Source organism: Empidonax traillii, unplaced genomic scaffold (genome assembly GCF_003031625.1).
Source record: "Empidonax traillii isolate 1590-97213 ecotype Southwest subspecies unplaced genomic scaffold, ASM303162v1 scaffold457:size789790, whole genome shotgun sequence".
NCBI classification, from domain to species: domain Eukaryota; kingdom Metazoa; phylum Chordata; class Aves; order Passeriformes; family Tyrannidae; genus Empidonax; species Empidonax traillii.
The window spans coordinates 217360-239768 of NW_020955650.1; the positions used below are offsets into that span (position 1 = coordinate 217360).

Genomic DNA, 22409 nt, shown 5'->3' on the forward strand with positions numbered 1-22409 from the left:
CCGAAATAATGAAATTAGAAGGTGGTTTTGTTCCTGTCTTTTCAGATCAGTAACTGTGGCAAATAAATTGAAGTCTAAATTTTCTGAGTTTTTTGAGTGCTGAATCTGTGACCGTTTGAAGCTTTTTTTTGACAAGTATTACAACTTCAGCAATTTCTGTTTAAACACACAGTGAGCTGCTCTCTATATTCATACTTGTGGGTGTACCACAACCTACTGCACCTAAGCCCTCAGTGGCTCACCCACCATCACAAGGGCAAGGACCAAATCAGCAACCAAGGTCCTACTATGTCTTCATAGCAGGCCAAGATTTGGGCTGGAAGTGAACTACAGAGCCATCGAGGAGGGGAAGAAAATATATATTGAGTAGCTGTGTGTTCAAAGCCAGTTCTTCATTTCGGGCACTGAATCTTTCTTGTAGAAAAACACTTTTTAATCGTGTGGTTCAAGAGTATGAAATAACCTGTATCCACAAAGGAATCTAATTGAGATTAGATTCAGTTCTGTGGCTGCTAATACTCCATGGCTGACCCTGCAACCTGAGTAGCATTTTACCTTTTCTGTAGAGCAGTGTATGGCTGTGTGATACCCACATGAAACCAAAGCAGCCTGGAGAGCCAGTGTATCGATGCAGAGCATTCCTCCTGATAGCTTATTTCACCTTTTAAAACCAATAAACGTCCTGGGACAGATGGACAAATTAGGTGAGCTCCCCATTTAGTCCTTGAAGTGATTCTCTTAGTTCGTGGTGACAAGCTCAGATTTGCCATATGGCTGCACTCGCAGGACTTAACACTTTCATTATGTGCCCGTGCTTGGCTTGTGCAGTGACAAAAGCTTTGCCGCGTGTGTTGCACCAAGCCACGCTCTGGCTGCAAACTTGGAAAAGGCTCAAAATGTTAATTTTCGTGGGATAAAGTAACCATCAGGGCATTAGCATGCCTGCAAAGGAGAACAAATGAATTCCTGTTCAGCTCAGAGGATACTCTTACTAGGGGAGTTTCTCCTGCTGAAGTCTTATTTGACGGATGGGGAATGCAAACACACTGACAGGCAGAAAGGGAGCCTTGTGCTGACTGGAGAAATGGGCACAGAAAGGCTCTTGCTTTTGTTACTGAAGCAGTAGGAGAAGGAGTGCCCAGGCTGTACACGGGTGATAGACAAGCAAAAACCTGCAGATCAGTCTCTACAGTAGCTGATGTTGCATTTCTGTACCTCTGGGCATCCTGCAGCTCTTGTCACTGCTGCTAAGCTGTGGAAGGCGGATGCCATTTCTCAGCTGCTCTGGCTGGGGGCACACTGGGATGTGTTTTCTTACTTGGTGAGTCTGGTCCTTGTTTTCAGCCTTGTGGAGAAAGGCAAAGTTTTTGTATATGTAGCAGGAATGGGTTCAAATGACTGCGACCTTTTATGCAAGCATGAAAATGCAGGGAAGCTGGAAAGGTCAAATGTGCCTTCTCATTCTTTTAAATGGGAATCCTTGGCAACTGGGTGTTTTCCCTGTGTTTGCAAGCTGCCAGCTGTCACTGCAGGGTCCAGGAATCTTATACTGCCACAACCCAAGTCAGCCCTTCCTTCCCACAAAGAACGTGGGAAAGTTGAGGTGTTTTCAGATGGTTTCCTGCATACCCTCGGGGGCTGAAATTCCTAAACATCCTGAAGCTGCTCAGGTTGCAGAAAAACTGGGAAGAAGTTGAAGCTCTCCAGTGACATTACTTTGTGCTGTGCTGGGTGTCCATGGAGGTTTTACTGGGGAGCTCCAGTGAGCCGCTGCTCTGTGATTCCCTCTCCTCCCTGCACCCTCACTGTGGCTGGGTTGTCCCAAAAGCTGCTCGGGCAGCAGTGGGCCTGGTAGGTTTGGGGACTGAGTTCAAACTACCCCTCAGCTGGTTTCTATTTATTTTCCACTGCCTTGCTTGCCCTTTGGCAGGACAGACTATCAGGCACCACATGTTGCTGTGTTGTCACAGCCCACATTCAGTGTGGGTGCACTCCAGGTTCAAAGGTGTCTTTGAATTGCTGCAGATCAATATTGCATTAATGCAAGGGAAGCAAAATATGCTGCAGAGAGGCCCCCAGGTAAATGATAACAGCACTGTCCAGCAGAATCAGACTGACTTGTGTCAGTGCCACTGTAAAATCCTATTCTTGTATTTATTCTGGTTAAAAAAAAAAAATCTGGATAATTGAAATCTCGCGCACAAAGTGCCTGCTTTCTCTCCGTGTTCCCTCTGTCCTTTGAGGATTACGCTTTGCTTTGGTGCAGAGGCTGTGACAGAATTCATTATTGTATCAGCCCTGATGGTTGGGCTTATTTTGGTTATGCAATGTGTGCCGGGAGCAGGGGGAGCTGGCAGCGCAGTCAGAGTCCTTGTTTCCTGCACGCTGTCGCCATTCCCAGTGTCTGCCTGTAAAGCTGGGGGAATTATTCCCCCATTTTCTCAGACCTGCCATTTCAAATACGGTTTTGAACCACCCTGGACCGTGATGTTAAACCATGGAGGGCATGATTTACCTGTGCAAATGCCCAAAGCCCTCTCCCTCTGTGCCATGTCTTCCCAGGCACTGTGTCCCCTTACCGTGTGAGCGATCAACAAGCCAATACAGGTCTTCAGGAGATTATCTGAATACTGAAAAACCTTTGATTTCAAAACCATTCTTTGCATTTTTTGTGGGATTATCCTAACTTCTTTTTTCCTGATATTGGCTGGATGGGGAGTGACTTGTAATCTAAGGTTCTCTGACTTCCGCCTTGTTTTCCCACCCCGTGATCTCTGGCAGTCATAACACAGAGGAAACATGACAGCGTGTTTTTCCACAAACGAATGATATCATAAATGAAGATTAGGGGTTATTTTGTCCTCTGGCATAACAGGCTATTTGCACTGGAGGCCTTCTGCCTGGTCTGGAAGGTTAAAGAGAGGACAGGTTAGTGTGTGGGAGATTTAATTCGTGCTTAAATACCTGGGACATAATGGTAAAGGCAGGAGAGCAGAACGCAGGGGAAGTAAGGATACATCTTTGTGCGTGGTGCCTGTGCGTGGATGTACGTGCTCTCGTTTTTTTGGGTTTGCTTCAAATTGACTCTGCTGTAAATCATCCGGGGCTGAGGCTCCAGTCCCTCTTTTGCCCAAGAAATGAGCACTGCATCCACCTTTCCTGGTGCCGAAGGCTCCAGCTTGCAGCCTTTCTGTCGCCAGCCGCAGGCAGCCGCCCGGCGTGCGCTGCCTCATGTGCTAATTCTCTTGTGTCAGAATAAAGCTCTCGTGGTTGTGTTCTGAGGAGGGATGCGGCCGTTCGCCAGGTAAAAAAAAATACCAAGGCAAAACGGAGGGGTTAAAATGGGGGAGAGGGGGGGGAGAGCTACGGTGTCTCCCCAGCTCGGGGTCGGGGAGGAGGAGGGCGAGTCTCCCCCCCGCCACGCGGGATGCTAAAGCGGCGGATAAATAGGGCATCTGTGGAGGAGGGGTTTCCTCTTCCATGCCTGCCTGGTCGCACAGACGGTCCCCCTTGCAGCTTGGGATCTGCAAGCTGAGGAATGGTTTTCTCGTGCGAACAGTAAGTGCGGTGTTGCCGAGCGGTGGCGGGTGCGGTGGGGTCTGTGGGAGCAGCGGGACCCTCTGGCCCCGGGCGGCGGCGGGGGGCGGGGGGGGAAGCGACGGGATGCGATGCGCCCGTGGCTCCCCGCAGTTCTCCCTGGACAAGTGGATGAGTGGGAGATGCGGCGTGATAGCAGCAGGAATAGCGCTCAGGGGCCTTCTCGCTTGAAATCAGCCGCGTTCGGGGGTTGGCACCCAAAGCGGTGCAGATCCGTAACAACAACCTTTGGACTCGCCGGAGGGTGACGCGAGAAAAGCCTCCTCCGCCTTCAGCCGCTGCTCGCTCCCGGTGCGCACACGGCCCACGGACACGGGGCTCCTGCCATTCATTGTACCAGGACCGAGTAATGTCCCTGCATTTTATAATAAGGCCTAAAATTTGCCTCTGGCGTCACCTCAACAAATCGCGTCTTTTGTCCCTCACCACGGTTAGGCTCTCCCTGCAACTCACGGAACAAAGGTTTCCTGGGTTGTGCATCTCATTTGCTTTACCGGCTGGTAAACAATCCCGTCAGCTGGCAGGGCAGTTTCAGCCCCTCCTCCGAAAGAAACATACCCAGTCTCTTTTTCTGATGACATTTGTGCTCGTGAAGGAGGGTTTGGAATATATGTCAGAACGTGGTTCATTCCTTCAAACACTAGAATTTGAATGTTACTGTTTACCTTATTTGAGGTTGCCCCTACCTCTCCTTGTAGCATTTTGACATCTAAGGCAATGCAGTTGGCAGGCATTTTGTAATTCTTTTTGCTTGTGTGAATACATTTCAATCAACCTGTAAGCTCCTTCTACTGATATATACTTCCTGAGTAGTTCCTACAAATAAATATTCTGTTTATTTCTGTGGCTGTACAATGATTCAACCTGAGACAGCTTAATGGGTTTCTCTTGTAACCCAATGCGGGCAACTTCACTGAGGGTATTAAGACCCAAATCCAGTCTGTAGTCAGGTCAGTTAGTCCTTCTGTTCACTTTTGCAGCCAGCTTTTAGTTATAATCTTCCAGTTTTGTTCTTTTTCTGCCACTGCTATTCTGGTGTGAAGATTAAGACATTTAGAAACTGGCTTTGTTTGGCTTATCCCAGGCGTCTCATGCATTTGTCTCAGTGCTTTTATGAATCAGGATGTTATTTTAGCTGGGCCTCTTGTAAATGACAAGTCTGAGTTTGTTGGTTGTTTTGGTTTGTGGGGTTTTTTTTAGACTGGTGGTGATATTTATTGGATTTTTTAAATTACTACTAATTCTTTTGCTTCTGGAGGCATGGTGAATGGTGGCAGGTGAGCTCTCACTGGGAAGTGAACAATGGATAAGTAGACCTTTTCTCAGTAAACACAGTAACTCTTTTCTGTTTGACCAAATAACCTGAAATCAAACTTGGTAGAGGAAGAACTCAATCAACAGTGGTGCCACCTTCCATCCTATGGCTAGCTGGGAGGAGCTGGTTTCCTCTGCTGCAGTTGAACTTCTATTGCTGTTAATTCCCCGTGTGTTGGGTGATTGTCCCCTGGACCTGGGGGGAAGCTTTTGTCCCTAAGCTTGGAGGTTTGCAATGTGCACCTCCACCCAGCTCCCAGCAACACTGTCTTTCCCTACAAATGGTCCCTTCAGGATGCATCTCAAAACAGGTGATTCGCAAGAGTACTTGCAGTGTGCAGATATGCATCTGAGAATGCTGGTTGCAAATGTAAGACTTTTATGGTTATAATTAGTCTGTTTTCCTCTGAGGTGTAGCCAGAGAAATGGCAGTTCCCTGTGACTTCTGGGGAAGCTGAGGGTGCTCAAGGAAGATGCTCAAGGTTTTCATCATTTTTGCTTGTTGCTTCAGTGCAGAACTCTTGCCCTTTACCTTGGGCCCTGTGTGTGCTGACCAGAACATCTGGACAAGGCTGCCCTCCCACTTACCCCCTGCACTAGTGTGAACTTCTGTTAGGTTTTTATTCCTCTTTGTCTGCTTAGCTCAAGTTTGAGATTAATGATTTAGAGCATTAAGGGTGGTCAAATCACAGACAAATGCCATGTTCTATCCAGATTAAATTACTTAATTACAATTGTGTATGTCATGAAAATTGCTAAAAAGTAAGCGTAAGCTCCTAGTACCACGGTGATGCTGTTTGAGACTGTTGCTTCTAGTAACACTGGAAGATAAAGACCTACATATTTATGGTGGTATCCATAACTTGAAATTTAGAGTGGTTTCTAAACCAAAATAATATTGGAATGGTGGTGCAAGACACCACACCTGGCTTCTAAACTGTTGTTTTTTAAGTTTACCGAGTGTGCTTTCAGTCATAGAGACATTTATTTATGATCTCCTATCCCTTGGTTTTGCTTTGGGCTCCCTTGGCTGTGTATACCTGCCTATTTCCCAAGGTGCAGACTGAAGAAAGGTGTTTTGCGACCTGTGAATTTTTCTGTAATGCAGCTTAGGAATGAGAAGCAGGTGGATAACGGGCAGAGAAGGGGGTACAGGGAAGCAGAGATGATCCTGAGCAGGACAGCAGGCTGTGGTCTCAGCAGCTCAGCTGTGGCATCAGATGCTCCCAGTGTGGGCATCTCTTGGGAGTCACCAGAGGGACATTTCCAGAGCACTAGTGGGAAACGTCATAGATTATGCAGAGAATAAATTCCCACGGGATACAGTCAGGACCAGTGCAGCAATTAAAGCTTGTTTTCCTCCCAACTGGCCTGAAATCATGCAGAGTTAACAATGCAACAGTGTAGATGTTTGGCTCAGACTCTTCCTCTGGCCTGGCTTTTCTTCTGGCTCTCCCCTTTGGTGCTCAACACAGAGCTTGTTGTCCCATCTCTCCAGGGAGAAGCGTTCCTGAGTCACCTGTCTTTGGTGGGCCACACTCCCTGAGGAGTCACAGGCCCTGCTGAGCATCACAACCATCACATCCAAACTGACTGATTGGGAGTAGGGTGAAGGAAGAATTAGTTCTCCTGGGTAAATTACTGCCAGCCCATGATAGCACAAGAAAACGCTGCAATGACATGTTTATTGAGTACCTCTTAATAGAAGCAGAACCAGGAGCAGGAAGATTTATATGGCAGCTGTTTGCTTGGGAGCCAGATGCTGTTTGCATACAGGGTTGAACTTGGGAGCAGAGTTCTGCAAAGAGCTTGTTAAGGAAAGTGAGAGCAGCTCAGTGCTTTTGTCATCCATTGGCTTCCTCTCTATCAGCTGCAGCAGTGGAAAGCACAGGCAGTGCTAAGGGGTAGGGGCATTTGCTTTGCACTTTATACCAGTATTAGTGGCTTTGTGGGTGCAAGGCAGGAACAAGGTGGACCATGGACTTGGGCCAAGTCCTTCAGACTGGCTTGCAGGGTTACGTCAGTCAGACAATATTAATTTTTTGAGAGTACAGAGTTGCTAAATCCCTTCCAGAGTCCCAGTGGAGGACTGTGCTCTTCTCACCCTCCTTGTAAAACAACTGAAAGTACCGCCTGGTCCTTTTGGGACAAGAGGTAGGGGAAGGTGCTTTTCATGCTGCTAATCAATATGAGATCCCAGATATGCTGGCCATGCTCTGTACCTTCACAGTAACCAGCAGGACTGAATAAATCCAGCAGGATCATTCCCACATCTCGTCCACAAGTGCTTTACCTTAAATCAAGTGTCTAGCTGACGTATGTATCCTCTTTGATTACCTTAAGGTTGCTAATGAGATCACTTGTTGCTTACAGAGTGGCATATTCTTTATGGATTAGCTCTCCTGCATGTCTCCTGTCATTGTATCAGCAGGCAACTGCAAAAGCTGCTTGATTACAGGCAGTTTGGACCCCTCTCATGTAAAACTTGCTGGATAGTTTGGCAGCAGGCAGGACAGTGGGCCAGGAACCTTCCTGTTTTCCTCTCAAGAGAGAGATAGGTCCTTTGCATGAAGCCACCATGCAGGTACCCTCACTCCTGTCTTGGGCTCTGTCCCCTCCTGCACTACATGAGATCACATCCCTCTGTCCTGCCCCAGACTTGCACAACACTGGTGTTGCCAAGTACATCAGGGTTCATCTCAGACTGCTCAGCACTCCCCTGCATTTTGGGACATGCAGTGATCCCCTTGTCCAAGCTGCCCTTGCAGTCCCACTGCTGGTTTTGTTTAGCTGGTGACAGTTCCCAGCCACAGTGGCCAATGAATGGGAAATGTCTCAGCCTTTTCACACTACATACTTTTACCTTTTTGCACTGCACCTGACTTAAATGAAGAGTCTCTTCTGGGTAGTTGCTAGAGCAGGCAGTGGCTAAAGGTTTAATTTGTAAATTTGCCTTTTCAAAATCCCATACAGGGTCCAAAAATCCAACCCAAGGCAGAGGGACCATAACTAGAGATCAGAGGGACGCAAGCAGCCAGGAGAACAGCACAGGGAAGCAGTGGGTTTTCCCTGGGACACGGGTGGAATGAATTCACCTGACTTTAGCATCTGCAGGGTTGATGTTTATAGTACTGCAGGGTAGAGCATTGGAGTTCATGAGGAGAAACACGTGCTTTTTGGTACAGCTCATCTCGTCTTGTGATCTGGATGTTTAAGACAGGTCTGATAGAAATCGTTATCTTTTTTTTCTCCATTAACTACCAAGGTCTAGATGGCAAGCTCTGAAATAAGTCTGAAGTCAGAAGAGATAAGTGTCCCCCTGGTGTTGCCTCTTCAGTAACTTTTTGGGGGAATTGCAATAAATAAGAATTTCAAGGAAATATTTGAGAGCAGTGAGGTAGTTGAGCAAATATTCCTCCAACACATGGGAACAAATTTTCCAAAATATAAAAATGTGCTACTTGGATAATTTGAGGGGCTTATAAGGGGATTTGACATGTTAATATGCTGTCAAGGCTGGAAATAAAGAAAAGTTTCCAGTTTTAAAGCTATGCTACAAATAGTGTAAGAAAAGTAAATAGTGTCAATGGTTCATTGCTTGCCCACTGCACAAGTCTCTATACCCATTGGATATTCTCCTCCTTCAGTATTTTTTTTTAAATTCTTCACCCATCAGGAGAGTCTGGCACATCTCTGCATGTTCCAGTGTGGTGTTTAGGAGAGCTTTTAATGTTGTGGTGCTACAGACTCTGTAGTGATCGTTGTTCAGGCCTTCTCCTCTCCTGCCATCATCCAGAGGGTAGTGAGGCACTGGAGCAGGTTGTCCTGAGAAGCTGGGGATGCCTCATCCCTGGAAGTGTTCGAGGCCAGGTTGGATGGGGCTCTGAGCAACCTGGTCTGGTGAAAGGTGTCCCTGCCCATGATGGGGGTTGGAACAGGGTGATCTTTCACCTTTCCAACTCAAACCAGTCTATGATTCTGTGATTTGCCTGGAGTGTTGGACTGCTGGTTTTGGCAGATCCTGCCTCTGTTGACACAGTGGTGCCTTTTGCTGATTAGCGTGGGCCTGTTGATTGCTGAAGAAGACACCCATAATTCACTGCAGGACAATCAGACCATAGATACCCATTTTAGTTTAACTGTGGTGTGTTATGGTACAAATTCCCACTTAGACAAATGTCCAGTGCTCACTAGCAGATGAAAATTCACCTTGCTCATGTAGTTTCATTAAAGCATTCACACAAGACCACCTTGCAGCTGCAGAGCAGGGACCTGCTGAGCCAATTTAGGTAGGTTTTGACTGAAACATGGCTCTGATTTCCAGGCAGCAGCTTGGTGCGACAGTAAGTGCTTCATGAAGCCGTGCCTGTCATCACCTTTTGCGAACACCCTTGCCGCTGATCGCCGACCTTTGTAACAAAATATTCTTCCTGATTTGCTTAGGGTGAAGAAACTGAAGGAAACATTTGCTTTTATACAACTTTTGGACAAAAACATGAGTAACCTTCGCACGTGGTTGGCCCGGATTGAGTCTGAGCTTTCCAAGCCTGTTGTTTATGACATCTGTGATGACCAAGAAATCCAGAAGAGACTGGCAGAACAGCAGGTGGGAAATACCAGCAGCCAGAGTAAATGAGTTAAAAAATGCTGCTGATTAGTCCTGGTTTAAAATCATCTGTTTCTTTTCTTTAGCTAGCCCTTCTAACTCTTTGCTTTTCATGGCATGTTCCTGCCAAGATGCGTTACATGGAAAATTTTTATTTGCTTGCAGTAACTCCAGTATTGTGTTGAGCTACCCTCGCTTCACCTTCCCCGCTTCACCCGAGGAAAACATGCAAAACACAAACCAAAGCATTTTAAATTTGCTCAGTTGAGTACAGCAGACTTCCTAAGGGCTAGGCAGGGCACAGACAGCGGGCAGAATACATGAGGCTGACTTGGACTGACAAGGCGTGAACGCTGCTCTCCTGCGAAGTGGCTGTGACTGATTCAAGTGCTGTGATTTGATCCATTGCCTCACTAGCTCAGTTCTCATCCCCTCCTTGCAGACAGCAGAGCAAGCTTGGCAGAGAAGGGTGCTTGAGCTTTAGGGGGTGGACTTGTGCAGACACACCTTTGGCTGAGGCCTGATCCAGTGGGCAGGCCCTGAAGATCCCTCAGGGTTGGGTGAGATGGTGCATGAATCCTGCTCGGGCGATAGGTGTGAGCCAGCCTCGCACCGCTGGGTGTTGGGTGAGTGGAGTGGGCATTTATCCAAGGCAGTGGCTCACCAGGGGGATCTTAAGAGCTAAGCTGGATACTCCTGGACTAAATTTCTCCTACCAGCAGCCAAGGAACAAAAAGGAACTTCTCCAAAGCACAGACATGCTGGTGGAGTCAGCCTTTGCTCAGGGCTGGGCTATAAGTCTGCCCAGGTTCAAAGAGCTCGGCTGTCATCTGGCCTTTGTGTTAAACAAGAATATTTGCCCTAAAACTAAGTATCACAAATAAATCTGTCAAGCTTGGAAGCTTTATAGCATCTGCCTTTAAGAACACCTATTGGTGTCCTTCTCATCCTTCCCATCTTTTCTCTCTGGCTTCTGCAATCCCTGAGTGACCCAGGCCTGAGGGCTGTGTTCTCTCCTGGTTCATAGGGCTGTCCTTGCACTCACGTCCCACACATCACAGGAAGGCTCAGCTCCTCTGTGACAGGAGTGGAAGTGGCTCCCTCCACTGCCAGAGCTGGTCAAACACCAGAAGCTTTGGCCCAGTGCCTCTGATGGTTTCATCTTTGTTGTGCATGATCATGTAAACAACAAGGAAATGTTTTCTACCCATCCAAACCTTTTGCATTTTCAAAAGCGGTGAAAAACTGCCAGGCAGAGCAGAGTGTTGGGCACAAGGGAGTTGTGTCCAAACTAATTTATTTTTATTATGAGCATTCAAGCTTCAGGTGGCTGTAAGAGCCGTCATTTCCTTCTCAGAGCTACTTACTGCTTTGTTGTTTGGATTCTGTTTCAAACACAGACCCCTGGGCACCTCCAGACCTCTTGTACTGTAACTTTTTAAGAGGCTGAGTATGAGAAGATTGTGCTGACTAAAAAAGACCACAGAAAAAATAAAAAAGCCTCTTTTGCTCTGCATTAGAGAAACATTTATCTGAATGCAACAAGTAAAAAGATCTTTCCTGGTTTTATCTGAACCATTATTTCAGCAAGAGCAGAGTGTGGTGAGAAATATGCCCTACAGGCTTCTTTGATTTGCCATCCATGACTGGAAAAGCGTTACCTGTTCAGTCTTGAATAATGACATTTAAAAGTGTTGTGCATCCACAGAGATGTTGTATGGCGTGTTTGTTCAATTAAAGGATAAAGATTACAACATAAGTCATAACAATTTTAGGAGTGAAAAGGTGTTTCTCTAATGCAGAGATCTAGCAGTGTGTAGTTCTGTTTAAGCTCTCTGGGCAACACTGTGCAGAGTTGAGGGAAAACTACCTTTTGGGGCTCAGTGGATGTTCCTGGCCCCCTTACTTAGGTTGTGTTTGTGTCACTTAATACAGTTGTCCAATTATTGTCCAGTTGTTGTCCAATAATTTGGAATACAGCAAGGGTTCTGACTAGGGTTATTCCATGAACCCAGGCATAACCTAAAGGGATGAGCAACATTACCATAGCGCAGCTTAGAATTAATTTCTAATCTGTGGTCAAAATTCTCATTTTCATTAATGCATCTGCAAATCCAGTGGAATTTAATAATTCAGAAGAGACTCTCCAGGTAGCAGTAGCAGGGTAGAGCCTGCTCCCAGCTGTAGAGCCTGTATTGAAAAAACCCTGATGCATCTTGCTCAGAAAACAGCTGTGAGTCCTTAATAACCTGTAAAAAATTCTGTTTAGCTCCTTCTGGCAGTCTCTCATCCATGTAAAGATTTTTGCTTCTACATTCCTTAAAGCTGTTCATTACTACAAATGCCACAAGCCATTTTATGACCATTTATGGCTCAGCTCTTCCTTCAGGTACCCATGTAACCACTGCAGATTGCCACTGGGTGATACTCAGCTCCTTGCAGCTTGTTGACTTCTGGGAATATCTTCCTTCAATTCCTTCTGTATTTACCATAAGCTGTGTCTGGGTTTGTTTGTTTTATTCTGGGTTTGGTGTTTTTGTGGTGGTTTGTTTTTTGTGTTTTTTTTTTTTTTTAGGTCCAGAGCAAAACCAATTCTGCTTCATATGTTAACTGAAATCAATAATATCATTTAGTGGCAGTTCCAGTTCGCTGTTGTCAGAAATATATTCATTTCTGTTTGTTATTCTAGTGTTATTTGAGCAAAAGTCTCTGTATCCTTCATTAGAAAGGCCAGAAATGGATTCAAAAAATGGAAATGTAATGGGCATTGTCATTTTATTAATATTTATAGTTGGTAGCATTGTGCAGAGCTGCCTTTTCAATAAGAAATGTTTAGATAAGGCTTGTTTTTCCTCCCTGTCATTCAGTCACATTGACATTAGTAGTGCTGATGGGTGCAGAATGAGAGGACAGACTTCCATGGCTCTGGAGAAGAAAACTGTAGTGTAGATTAGACAAAAGGTCTTTGCCAGACCCTTTAGCACAGTCTGTCAAAATAGGAGCTCTACAAGAGGGAATAAGAAAAGTGGTGTAACACCAGGTACTTGTGTGCTGTGTTTCTGTGTTTCATGCCAACAGTCTGTGATCACACAGTCACTAAAATACACATGCTGTGCTAGGAGTTCTCTGACAAGTCTTAGAGTGCAGTAAGCTGATATGAGACAGTCACCTTGTGCTGTCAAAATTAGTAAGAATTTATTTACGGCATATGTAAGGTTTGGATTTGGAATGCACATTGAAATTGTCCAGACTGTTAATGAGAAGATTGAGTTTAGACTGAGAAACCAAAGCTGGACAATCCCTTTTTGCGTGGCAGTCGTGTCCTGTCCTGTTGGCCTGTCATCTGCACAGCTCGTGCTGCACGTCTGCTTTCTGATGCTAAATCAGCTCCTCCTGACACCCAAATTGCTCCTTCCCTGTCCTCTACAGCATTTTGAAAGGGCATGTCTGCAATGTGGCCGCCCGTGTTTCCTTCCACTCAAGCTGTTCTTTTGCCAATGGCAGGATCTGCAGCGGGACATAGAGCAGCACACGGCAGGCGTGGAGTCCGTGTTCAATATTTGTGAAGTGCTGCTGCACGACTCAGATGCTTGTGCTAATGAGACGGAGTGTGACTCCATCCAGCAGACTACCAGGAGTTTGGACAGACGGTGGAGGAACATCTGTGCCATGTCTATGGAAAGGCGAATGAAGTAAGTCCCTTTTCCTGACCCCTCCTGAAGAAGCCTGGGGCAGCGTTTTGGAGAAACGCTTTTGCCAAAAGCTGAATTTTGAAAAGGAAAAAGATAATTCAGAATTAATAGTTGGCTTGTGATAGAACCTTTCCATTTCTGCTCTCTCAGAATCGAAGAAACTTGGCGTCTATGGCAGAGGTTTCTGGACGACTATTCTCGCTTTGAAGATTGGCTGAAATCATCTGAAACGATAGCAGCGAGGCCGAATTCTTCAGAGGTTTTGTACACGCATGCAAAGGAGGAGCTGAAGAAGTTTGAGGTGAATTTTCTAACTTCTTCTTTTATGCTCAGCAGCAGGCTGAATGATCAGGCTGTTGAGTACTTCTTGTCTCTGCCAAATGCCTGGATCACTGGAGAACACCAGTTTGGCACTGGTGATATAGAGAACATAAATAACGTGCCCAGTGTGTGGCTGCTGGATATCTGACTGATGTATTTGTCTCCAGATTTGTTTTTTAACGTGGAGAATCCAGTGCTCTGAACTGACAAGATCCTGCTTATAAGTTAAAAGATTTGCTTTTTATAGGCAAGAGACCTTTGTGGGTGGTTTTTTTCTTTCTTTTCCTAGTGAGCTCAGCCTGAGCAGATGATTTAAAATACGGGTCCTCCTCTGGATATAAATTTGCAGTTGGAAGGTCTGTTTTTAAGGGGAGGGCATCATCTCTCTTGATGGATAGTATCATCCGCATCCTTTCTCTTGTCAGCAGGGGAATGAATTCACTGCTTTGCCTTGCAGGCGTTCCAGCGGCAGATCCATGAGCGCCTCACGCAGCTGGAGCTGATCAACAAGCAGTACCGGCGCCTGGCCCGCGAGAACCGCACCGACTCGGCCAGCAAGCTGAAGCAGATGGTGCACGAAGGAAACCAGCGCTGGGATAACCTCCAGAAACGAGTCGCTTCCATTCTGAGGAGACTCAAGGTAACGGCACAGTGGGATGAGAGAGCGAGGAGCACTGGCTGTAGGAGTTTTTCAAGAGCAAAACATGCACGTGTCTTGTGTTGGTTTGTGTCTTGAGCTGTCAGTGTAGGAGAGCAGCTCTGGAAAGGTCACCAAGGACATGGCATAAACCTGTCCTTGGTAGATGGGCTCTTGGTAGCTGAAGAAGAGCATAAGGATGCAAATTTGGATGATGAGTTGCCAGTCTCACTGCTCCTATAACACTTATCCTCTTATTCTTGTAAAGTGTTCATGCACTGGCTTCTTTCCACAGCTAAGAGGAAAAGAGACAAAAGGGCCCCAGTGGTGCAGATATGGTTTGGAGTTTGCAGCTCAGCTCTCCTTCGTGCCAAGTTCTGATTCACCTACAAGGCTTTAAATGTGGAGATGTGATGGGGAGGCACAGCTCCTGCTGTACTGCCTGCCTGACAAGGAATGTTGTCCGAGGGTGTATTTGTGGCACTTCAAAGAAGTATCTTGTCAATTAAACTGATCTCTGGGCAGATGTTCTGTGCTGTGCCTTGGGGCAAACTTACCACTGCCTGATTTTTAAATATAACAAGTGCAGCAAGCAGCTGACAGTGGATGAGGCTGTGGGAGCAATGATGGTGTTTGATCTGTGCAGTTATGAGTTGTTGTGTTTGGGATGTTATATGATCCCCTTCCTGAACAGTAAATCCACCCAGGAGAACAGGCAAGCTTCGTGTCTGTTGGCAGCTTCTGTGGGGGATGGCAGCAGGGAGAGTTCCTCCTGGCTACCACCCCAAATGGTGCATTAATTACACTGGCATGGGCATCCATGATCCAGCTTCTCCATTGTAAAATCAGTAAAAACTGATTTCAATCTCATAGTTTGAATGACTTTAATTAGGGATGGGCTTTACTTCCTTTTTCTGTTTTAAATTAAGAACAAATTAAATGTCAAGCCTGAGTCCAAATGACTGTTACACTGGTCTGATGATGTGGGAGAAGGCCTGCAGTGTGGAATCAAGACTATAACTTTATAGAAGCATCTTGCACTGCTGAAGTTTGATTCCCTCTTTCGTACAAATAGTGTACTATCATAGGGCACTGTTCTAGCATCACTACAGGAAGGGAACAGGTTTTATTCATGGCCTGCTGCCATTTGTACCCTGAAGGCTTTTAAAGTAAACAGGAGTTTTGAAAAAAACCCACTGTTTTCAGAAGAGTCCTGTGACCATCTCTTTTAGTAGCTGCAGTCTTATAACACTGGCTCTTTTCTTCCCATCCAGCACTTCACCAATCGGAGAGATGAGTTTGAGGGGACAAGGGAAAGCATCCTTGTTTGGCTCACAGAGATGGACCTCCAGCTGACAAACGTGGAGCACTTCTCCAAAAGTAACTTTGATGACAAGATGCGACAGTTAAATGTACGTATCCTTATAGAACAGTTGTTTAATGTAGCCCAGCTGATTCTGCTGGGCTGCCCTCTCCTGACAGAATCGTCTCCTCTCCTGGAACTTCACAATAGCCACCAGACCTCTGTAGGGCTATATTTGTTTTAAGACACCAGTGAATTGTTAAGACCTATTGTCTGAATCAAGATTAGTCTGTACAGTATTTAATTCAGATTCAGTCTTAAAGCTCAGTTCTGTCCTGCCATTTTCTCCTGACCCTGCATGTCAGTGGCAGCGATACCTGGGCTGGAAAGTAGCAGATGCTGGTTAACAGTAAAAGCTACATTCCTAAATTCAGGTGTTTCTTTTTATGGTGAGAATTTTTTTTGAATTGGCATCCTCTGAGCACACTGTTTGTAGCTGGGACTTTCAACAGAAATAAGAGAACAGGAATGTGCAATGATTCTAAAGAATATACGAGGTCTTTGCTACCTGTTCATATGCTCATTTCTCCATTCTCCCTGCACTGTTAATTGTTTTGAGATGTAGATTTATTGTTGTGTAGGCTGGAGGCCCAAGCAGCCAAACAGACTTCTTTGCTACTGAGACAAAGATTGTGTGTACCCAACAGAAAAATAAACTCTGATTAGCTGAGCTCTTGTGTCGTGATCGTCTGCAGGCTCAGGCACTGCAGTCAAATTCATGTACACATCGGTGGAAAATGCCACTTCATTTGGAACTGTAATTCTGCTAATAAAGCAAACACTTGCACCTTTTAAGTAAAAAGATATTTGCCAAATTAAATTAGACAACAGTGTCAATCTTGTCTTTTACTGCAGTGAGCCAGAAGAAAGGGACAAAGCTTAGGCTAGAAAGGGCTGATGCAGAAGTAATTATTTTTCTTGTATTTTCCAAATAGGGTTTCCAGCAGGAAATAACACTGAACACCAATAAGATTGATCAGCTAATCGTTTTTGGGGAGCAGTTGATTCAGAAGAGCGAGCCTTTGGATGCCACTCTGATTGAAGATGAATTGGAAGAACTTCATCGATACTGTCAGGAGGTGTTTGGGCGAGTTGCCCGGTTCCATCAAAGACTGACCTCAAGGGATCCTGTAAGAACCAACAGTTGTTTTGATTGCTGGGACAAGATTTTGGTGTTTGAATTGCAATGCTCACTGCTTACCCCTAGCAGCTTCACTGAATGGTTTGAGATGGAAGGAGTCAGGAGCTCCAACAATAGATGTGTCAGCTTTGTTAAGTCTTTGTTGCCAGTCTTGTCTCCTCACTCCTCTCCTGGTGGGACTCCCATCTGCAGAACCTGGATAATAGCATGGAAGGAGTTCACATGGTTCATGTTTATATAGTAGTGGCTTGAGGGCTTCAGAAGCTTCTTTGGTGTTTCTTAGTTTTCTGTAATTTCAGTAATGTGCTTAGAATATCTCCTTATATGTTTATGAGGCTCCACCTGTCCACTTTGTTGTGAGAACCCTGAATGGGGAGCAACACACACTCTGCTTTTACCCTGGGAACATTCAGATGATTTTCAGTTTGCTTTGGCTCAAAAAGAAAGAACATCTGTTCGAAAGGCAGGTGAAGGAAGTAATAGGAACAACTACAAGTTGTGCTGGGGGTTGTTCACCCCTGCCTGAGCTTCGTTTCCTTGCTGACCTTTGAAGTCCATCTGGAGCTGGGTACCCCTCCCTGCAAACTAAAGACAGATGTTGTGGTGGTTGAGGGTCTTGAAAGAAAGGAGGGAGCTGCTGCTGACGATTGTTTTGGGAAAAGAGGAGAAGGCAGAGATGATGTCTCCTTTAATTTTAGGCACGTGGTCTTTGATTGCTGCAGCTGACCACAAAACCATCCTGTGTGGCTCAACCATTAGCTCATTAAGCAGTGTGGATCTCTTGTAAATCTCACTAACATGCAATAATTGTTACTTATTTGTAGGGATTGGATGATGAAAAAGATAACTCTGAAAATGAGACAGATCAAGAAGACTCCAGAGAAATCCAGAACGATCCCTGGCATAAGAAGGCCATCAGCGAGGGGCCTTCATCAGCACAGTCCCTTTGCCACCTTGTGCCCCCCACTCAAGGCCACGAGAGATCCGGCTGTGAAACCCCTGTCAGCGTTGACTCCATCCCACTTGAGTGGGATCACACAGGTGATGTGGGAGGGTCTTCCTCTCATGAAGATGATGAAGAAGCCACATACTACAGTGCTCTGTCAGGTGAGAACCAACGTCCAGCAGTTTGGTTTGACGTGGACAACTGCAGGATGTCCCTCTGTGGGAAGGGAGGGGGATTGAAGTCTTGCTCCCACATGGTTGGTTGGTTTTCAAGTACCATTAATAGATGTGAGCAGTCTCATCTTTTAGATCTCTTGATGAAGGGAATGGTATTGTCTAAACCAAGCTTTTGTCTTCAGGAACATCAGGTTTTTAGAAACGTTACTTTTTCAGAATGTTTGAAAATAGTACCAACCACTTATTTTGTTCTTTGTCTTTGCTGTCCCTGATTGTTTCAGTTGCTTTTAATAGTTGGAAAATATTGAATAGTGAGGAAAATGACATTATTCTTTTTTCAGATGTAGAAATCACTGAAAACCCTGAGGCATATCTTAAAATGACCACAAAAACTTTGAAAGCATCTTCTGGTAGGCACCTGCTAATGCATGTGTCTGAACATGGCAATCTCCCTGTGCTGCACGCTATATTCCTCAACCTCTCTCATACGTAATGTCTGACTTCCTGCCTTGTGTGGACACCATGTCTCATCCTGTCATGGTGTTCTGACGCTGCAGTATCCACATGTACATTACAAAGCAGTCCAGAACACACCATTTAGATTTTGCCTGGTAAATGCCAAGGTGGTTAACGTGCATTTCGTTGCAATGATCCAAAGTCTTCTGGTACTTTCTCGGTGGTTTGCTCTGGGTAGTATCACTTTTTTGGTCGTTTCTAATTTTGGTTGCGTAATTACTGAAGGCAGCAGCTCCAACTCTGCAAGTACTTTTTGTGGTGCATGACAGAGCCGTGTGTGTCCTGTCTGTTAAATCCAGAACACACATTCTCCAGTTCAGGACATGTCTATACTTGTACCTACTGACATGCATTGCAGATGTGTGATGGTATTGTTGGGATGCAAACTTTCCAAAACCACGGTGCAGCCTTTTTCTTTTGTTTTTTTTTTTTTTTTGACTACTCATACCTGTATTCAAGCATTTTCCAGAAGAAAACAGAATGTCCCATAACTGCATGGCTCTCATCTCATTACCTTTGAAACACTGTTGATGTTTTGCAAATGTGCATGCTTTGCAAGGAAAGCTGCAAAACTGTCATTTTTATGCCATAACTTGATGCCATTTTATTCAAAGCGCTTTTCTAACTTTAAACAAAGCAACAGCTTCCTCGTGGAGATGGCATTTTGCACTCACGGTGTATGGTTTTGTTTTTATTTCTTGCAGGAAAGTCTGTTTCAGAAGCTCATCCTTGGCATTCTCCAGGTAGCCCAGTCTGCAGGAAACACAGATATAACCAGGCAGAGATGGTTGGAAATGTATTGTCTGGTCCAGAGACAAGCACTCCCTATAAGCCAGACTATGTGAGTTGGAGGCTCTGTGAGCACTGAACCTGTTCCACACAGTCTGCTTGTTGTTCTGTGTAACTCCATCCTCCTCCCTTCTCCAGCATCAAGGAAAAGATTAGCTATGGGGGATTATGTTCCCTTAATGCAAACTTAGACATTATTTCTGGTGGCTCAGGTAACCAGTGAGAGTCTCTATCCACTTGTTAGAAAAGCTTCTTTAAAGCAATGCAGAACTATCACGTTGGGCTCCTGTCAGAGTCAGTGTCCAGAGGAACTTCCTTCCTCAATTGTCACAGGACAAGTCTAGGAGAATTTAACCCCCACAGAGGAAAGAGTGTGAATACCCTCTCTTGCTACTTACTGACAGATCTTCCTTTCCTAAGCAGACAGATTTGAAGGGTCCTTTTCTAGCATGCAACACACCATTTAATCTTCTAGGCACTAAAAAATATGCCAGAATGGCTTATTGTTCATGGGTACCTCAGCCTTGGTGGCTGTTTGCCAGCCATGGCTTTGCCAGCAGCTGCCAGCCTCAGTGGAGGTGGACTGATTGTCAGCACTCTTCCAGACAGGATGGTACTGGTATCTGGCTGCTTTTGTCATCATTAATCCACTCTTGGAGCCTTAGAGTCAATATTGCCAAGACCCAGAATCCAACAGAGAGTGTCAGCAAATGTACATTGTCTGGTACCACGCAGTGCAAAAGGAATTAATTTACCATGTCCAGTCTTGCAATAATTAGCACCACTATGGAGTGTGCTTGTTTACTGGAGAGGCACAGAGAGCCCCTGTCACCTGTTAGTAGAGACACAGAAGCCTAGTGCTAAATGTGACATGCAAGAGCTCCAGCAGCCCAGCCACCCCAAAGTAATACAAACTAAGTTTAACCTTTGACAACTTGTTAACCTGCAGGGCTCACCCTCCAAAATGTCCTTCCAGGTGAAGCAGCTCAGCTCTGCAAGCAGCAGCAGCAAAGAGAAAACTCCCTCTGCTAGTATGAGTGATGAAGAACCCCAAGATGACCAAGAGCTCATGAACATAGCAGCAGCAGAGAAGCAGTCAGGTATGGGGATGGCTTTGGGGCTGGGGTGTTTGTCCTCTGACTGTGGGGACACAAACGCAGCACATTTGCCTTGGGAACAAAATCAAAATAAACTGCTATCATCTAAATTAATGTCTTTTGCCAAGTTTCACTGAGCTGCCTTCTCACCCAGTTCTGTCCAACCCACGTGTGCTGTTCTAAGCTTTTACATTTTCTGCCAGAATTAAGACTTTTCTCTCATAATATGCTTCTATCTCTTTGCTAGTTGTAATGAATGGGAACAATTTCACTTTTGTGTGATACTGATTAGAGACTCTTAATCAGATTTCAAAACGAAGAAGTGTGTCTGTCTAAAATAAGATTGCTATGTTGAGCTATTGGTACTCCATATAACGAGATGCTACAGCACCCATTTGCAGAAATGTTTTGCCAAAGCTGGTAATATATTCTCTTCTTCCCTGTCTTCACTGTGGTCCTTTTGTCCAAATAGACCAGCAAGCTGGTTCTTAACCTTTTAGGACCTCGTTCCTGGTTTCAGGTGCTTGAGATTGTAGTAACACGTTGTACTGCAGTCACAAAAGCGAGCTGCGGTACAGATGCTGCAGCTCCATGCACCAGCTCACTTTGTTTGTGTCTCTGGTCTCACAGATGGCCCAGGGTTGTGGCCTATACATGGGATAAATAGGAAAAGCTCTGAGGAGGGCTTGGATGTGCTTCCAGAAATATTGTTAGTGATTGCAGAGGTGGCATCTCCACTGAATTGATGAAACACAGAACCATAGAATGGTTTGGGTTGGAAGAGACCTTAAAGGTCATCTGGATCCACACCCTCTGCCATGCCAGGGACACCTTCCACTAGACAAGGTTGGTCAGAGCCCCATTCAGCCTGGCCTTCGACACTTCCAGGGATGGGGCAGCCACAACTCCTCTTGGCAACTTTTCCAAGTGCCTCACCACCTTCAGAGTAAAGAATTCCTTCCTAATATCTGTCCCATGATGAATTTTGATGTCCACCAAATCACAGCTGCCCTCACTGAATTCCATCTCCTTAGATTTTTCTCTGCTCATCCAAGTGCATTAATGTGATTCAAATCCTTTGTGGCATTGGTGTGTGGATAACTTGACCAGTAACATGAAACTTAACAGGCTGCAGAACCTCAAGAGAAAAATGTGTCTGGATAACAGTAATACATGACAGCAATTATTTGGCCTTGAGTAGATTTGAGAATAATTTACTTTTTGCATCAGTTTTACACACTCTGCACATCACTGAAGATTTACATGTATCTTATTCTATGATTTGCAGGCATTATTGATAGGTGGGAGCTCATCCAAGCTCAAGACCTCAGAAATAAACTTAGGATGAAACAGAAATTGCAGCAGTGGCAGCAGCTGGACTCAGATCTCAGCGACATCTCTGCTTGGCTTGATAAAACCGAGGAAGAGCTGGAAGAGCTGCAAAAAGGGAAAACTCCAACGAGCATGCAGGCATTGGAACAAAGGGTCAAGAAGTTGAAAGTAAGTTATGGCCTACTGAGAAGTGGGATTTCAAGATGCTGATGCTCTTTATCACTGCGTTTGTGCTCCTGGGATCTGTTGGGCAGCACAGATGCCAATAGGAATGTGCCAGTGGCACAGGGAAACTGAATTCTCTCAGCTGATAGGACTAAAGAGGGTTGTTAGGTAAGGTGTTTCTGTCTTCATCTGCAGAGATTTGCAGACAGTAGGCCTGGGTACAGCAGGCAGTCAGGCTGAAATAAAACCCTCTCCCTTTGTTTTCCTGCAGAGTGATACCAACATCTTTTCCTTGTGCCATGTTCCTCTATGCAATCCAGAAACAGACTGAAAATTAGCCAGGTCAACAGGCTGCAAAGTCTAGGCTGATTTTTTTTTTTAAATTGAATTAAAGGCATAGCTCCAACAGGGAGGCTGAGAAAGATCTGCTCTAAAGCTGTGGGTTTTAGCAATATGGTGTTTGCAAAAACTGTTAGCTCTAAATAGCACCTTTGCCCAATAGTTGAAAGATTGATCCTTTTAAAATATGCAGTTTTTTGTTAGGCAAAAGCAGATTTCTCCTTGGATAGAATGTATCAGTTATAAACAAGAAACAAAATAAATTCAGTCTCTGCTGATCTTCAGCCAAGTAATAGAGCAGTTAGCGAAACAATAACAGGAGCATTTGACAGCATGTGTGGTTATAATATGTTGCCTCCTATGACTCATCTTCCATAA

At 45.2% G+C, this 22409-nt stretch overlaps 1 protein-coding gene across 1 annotated transcript in view; it reads left to right on the forward strand.

The window, feature by feature from the left end:
- Positions 1-22409, forward strand: part of SYNE2 (spectrin repeat containing nuclear envelope protein 2) — a 177849-nt gene that overhangs the window by 149400 nt on the left and 6040 nt on the right. The window contains exons 102-112 of the mRNA XM_027895343.1: positions 9355-9517; positions 13022-13209; positions 13360-13510; positions 13988-14170; positions 15442-15579; positions 16466-16660; positions 17496-17778; positions 18135-18203; positions 19014-19150; positions 20075-20198; positions 21484-21695. Of these exons, the coding sequence (XP_027751144.1) occupies positions 9355-9517; positions 13022-13209; positions 13360-13510; positions 13988-14170; positions 15442-15579; positions 16466-16660; positions 17496-17778; positions 18135-18203; positions 19014-19150; positions 20075-20198; positions 21484-21695 (1843 nt within the window). The remainder of the gene's footprint in view (positions 1-9354; positions 9518-13021; positions 13210-13359; positions 13511-13987; positions 14171-15441; positions 15580-16465; positions 16661-17495; positions 17779-18134; positions 18204-19013; positions 19151-20074; positions 20199-21483; positions 21696-22409) is intronic.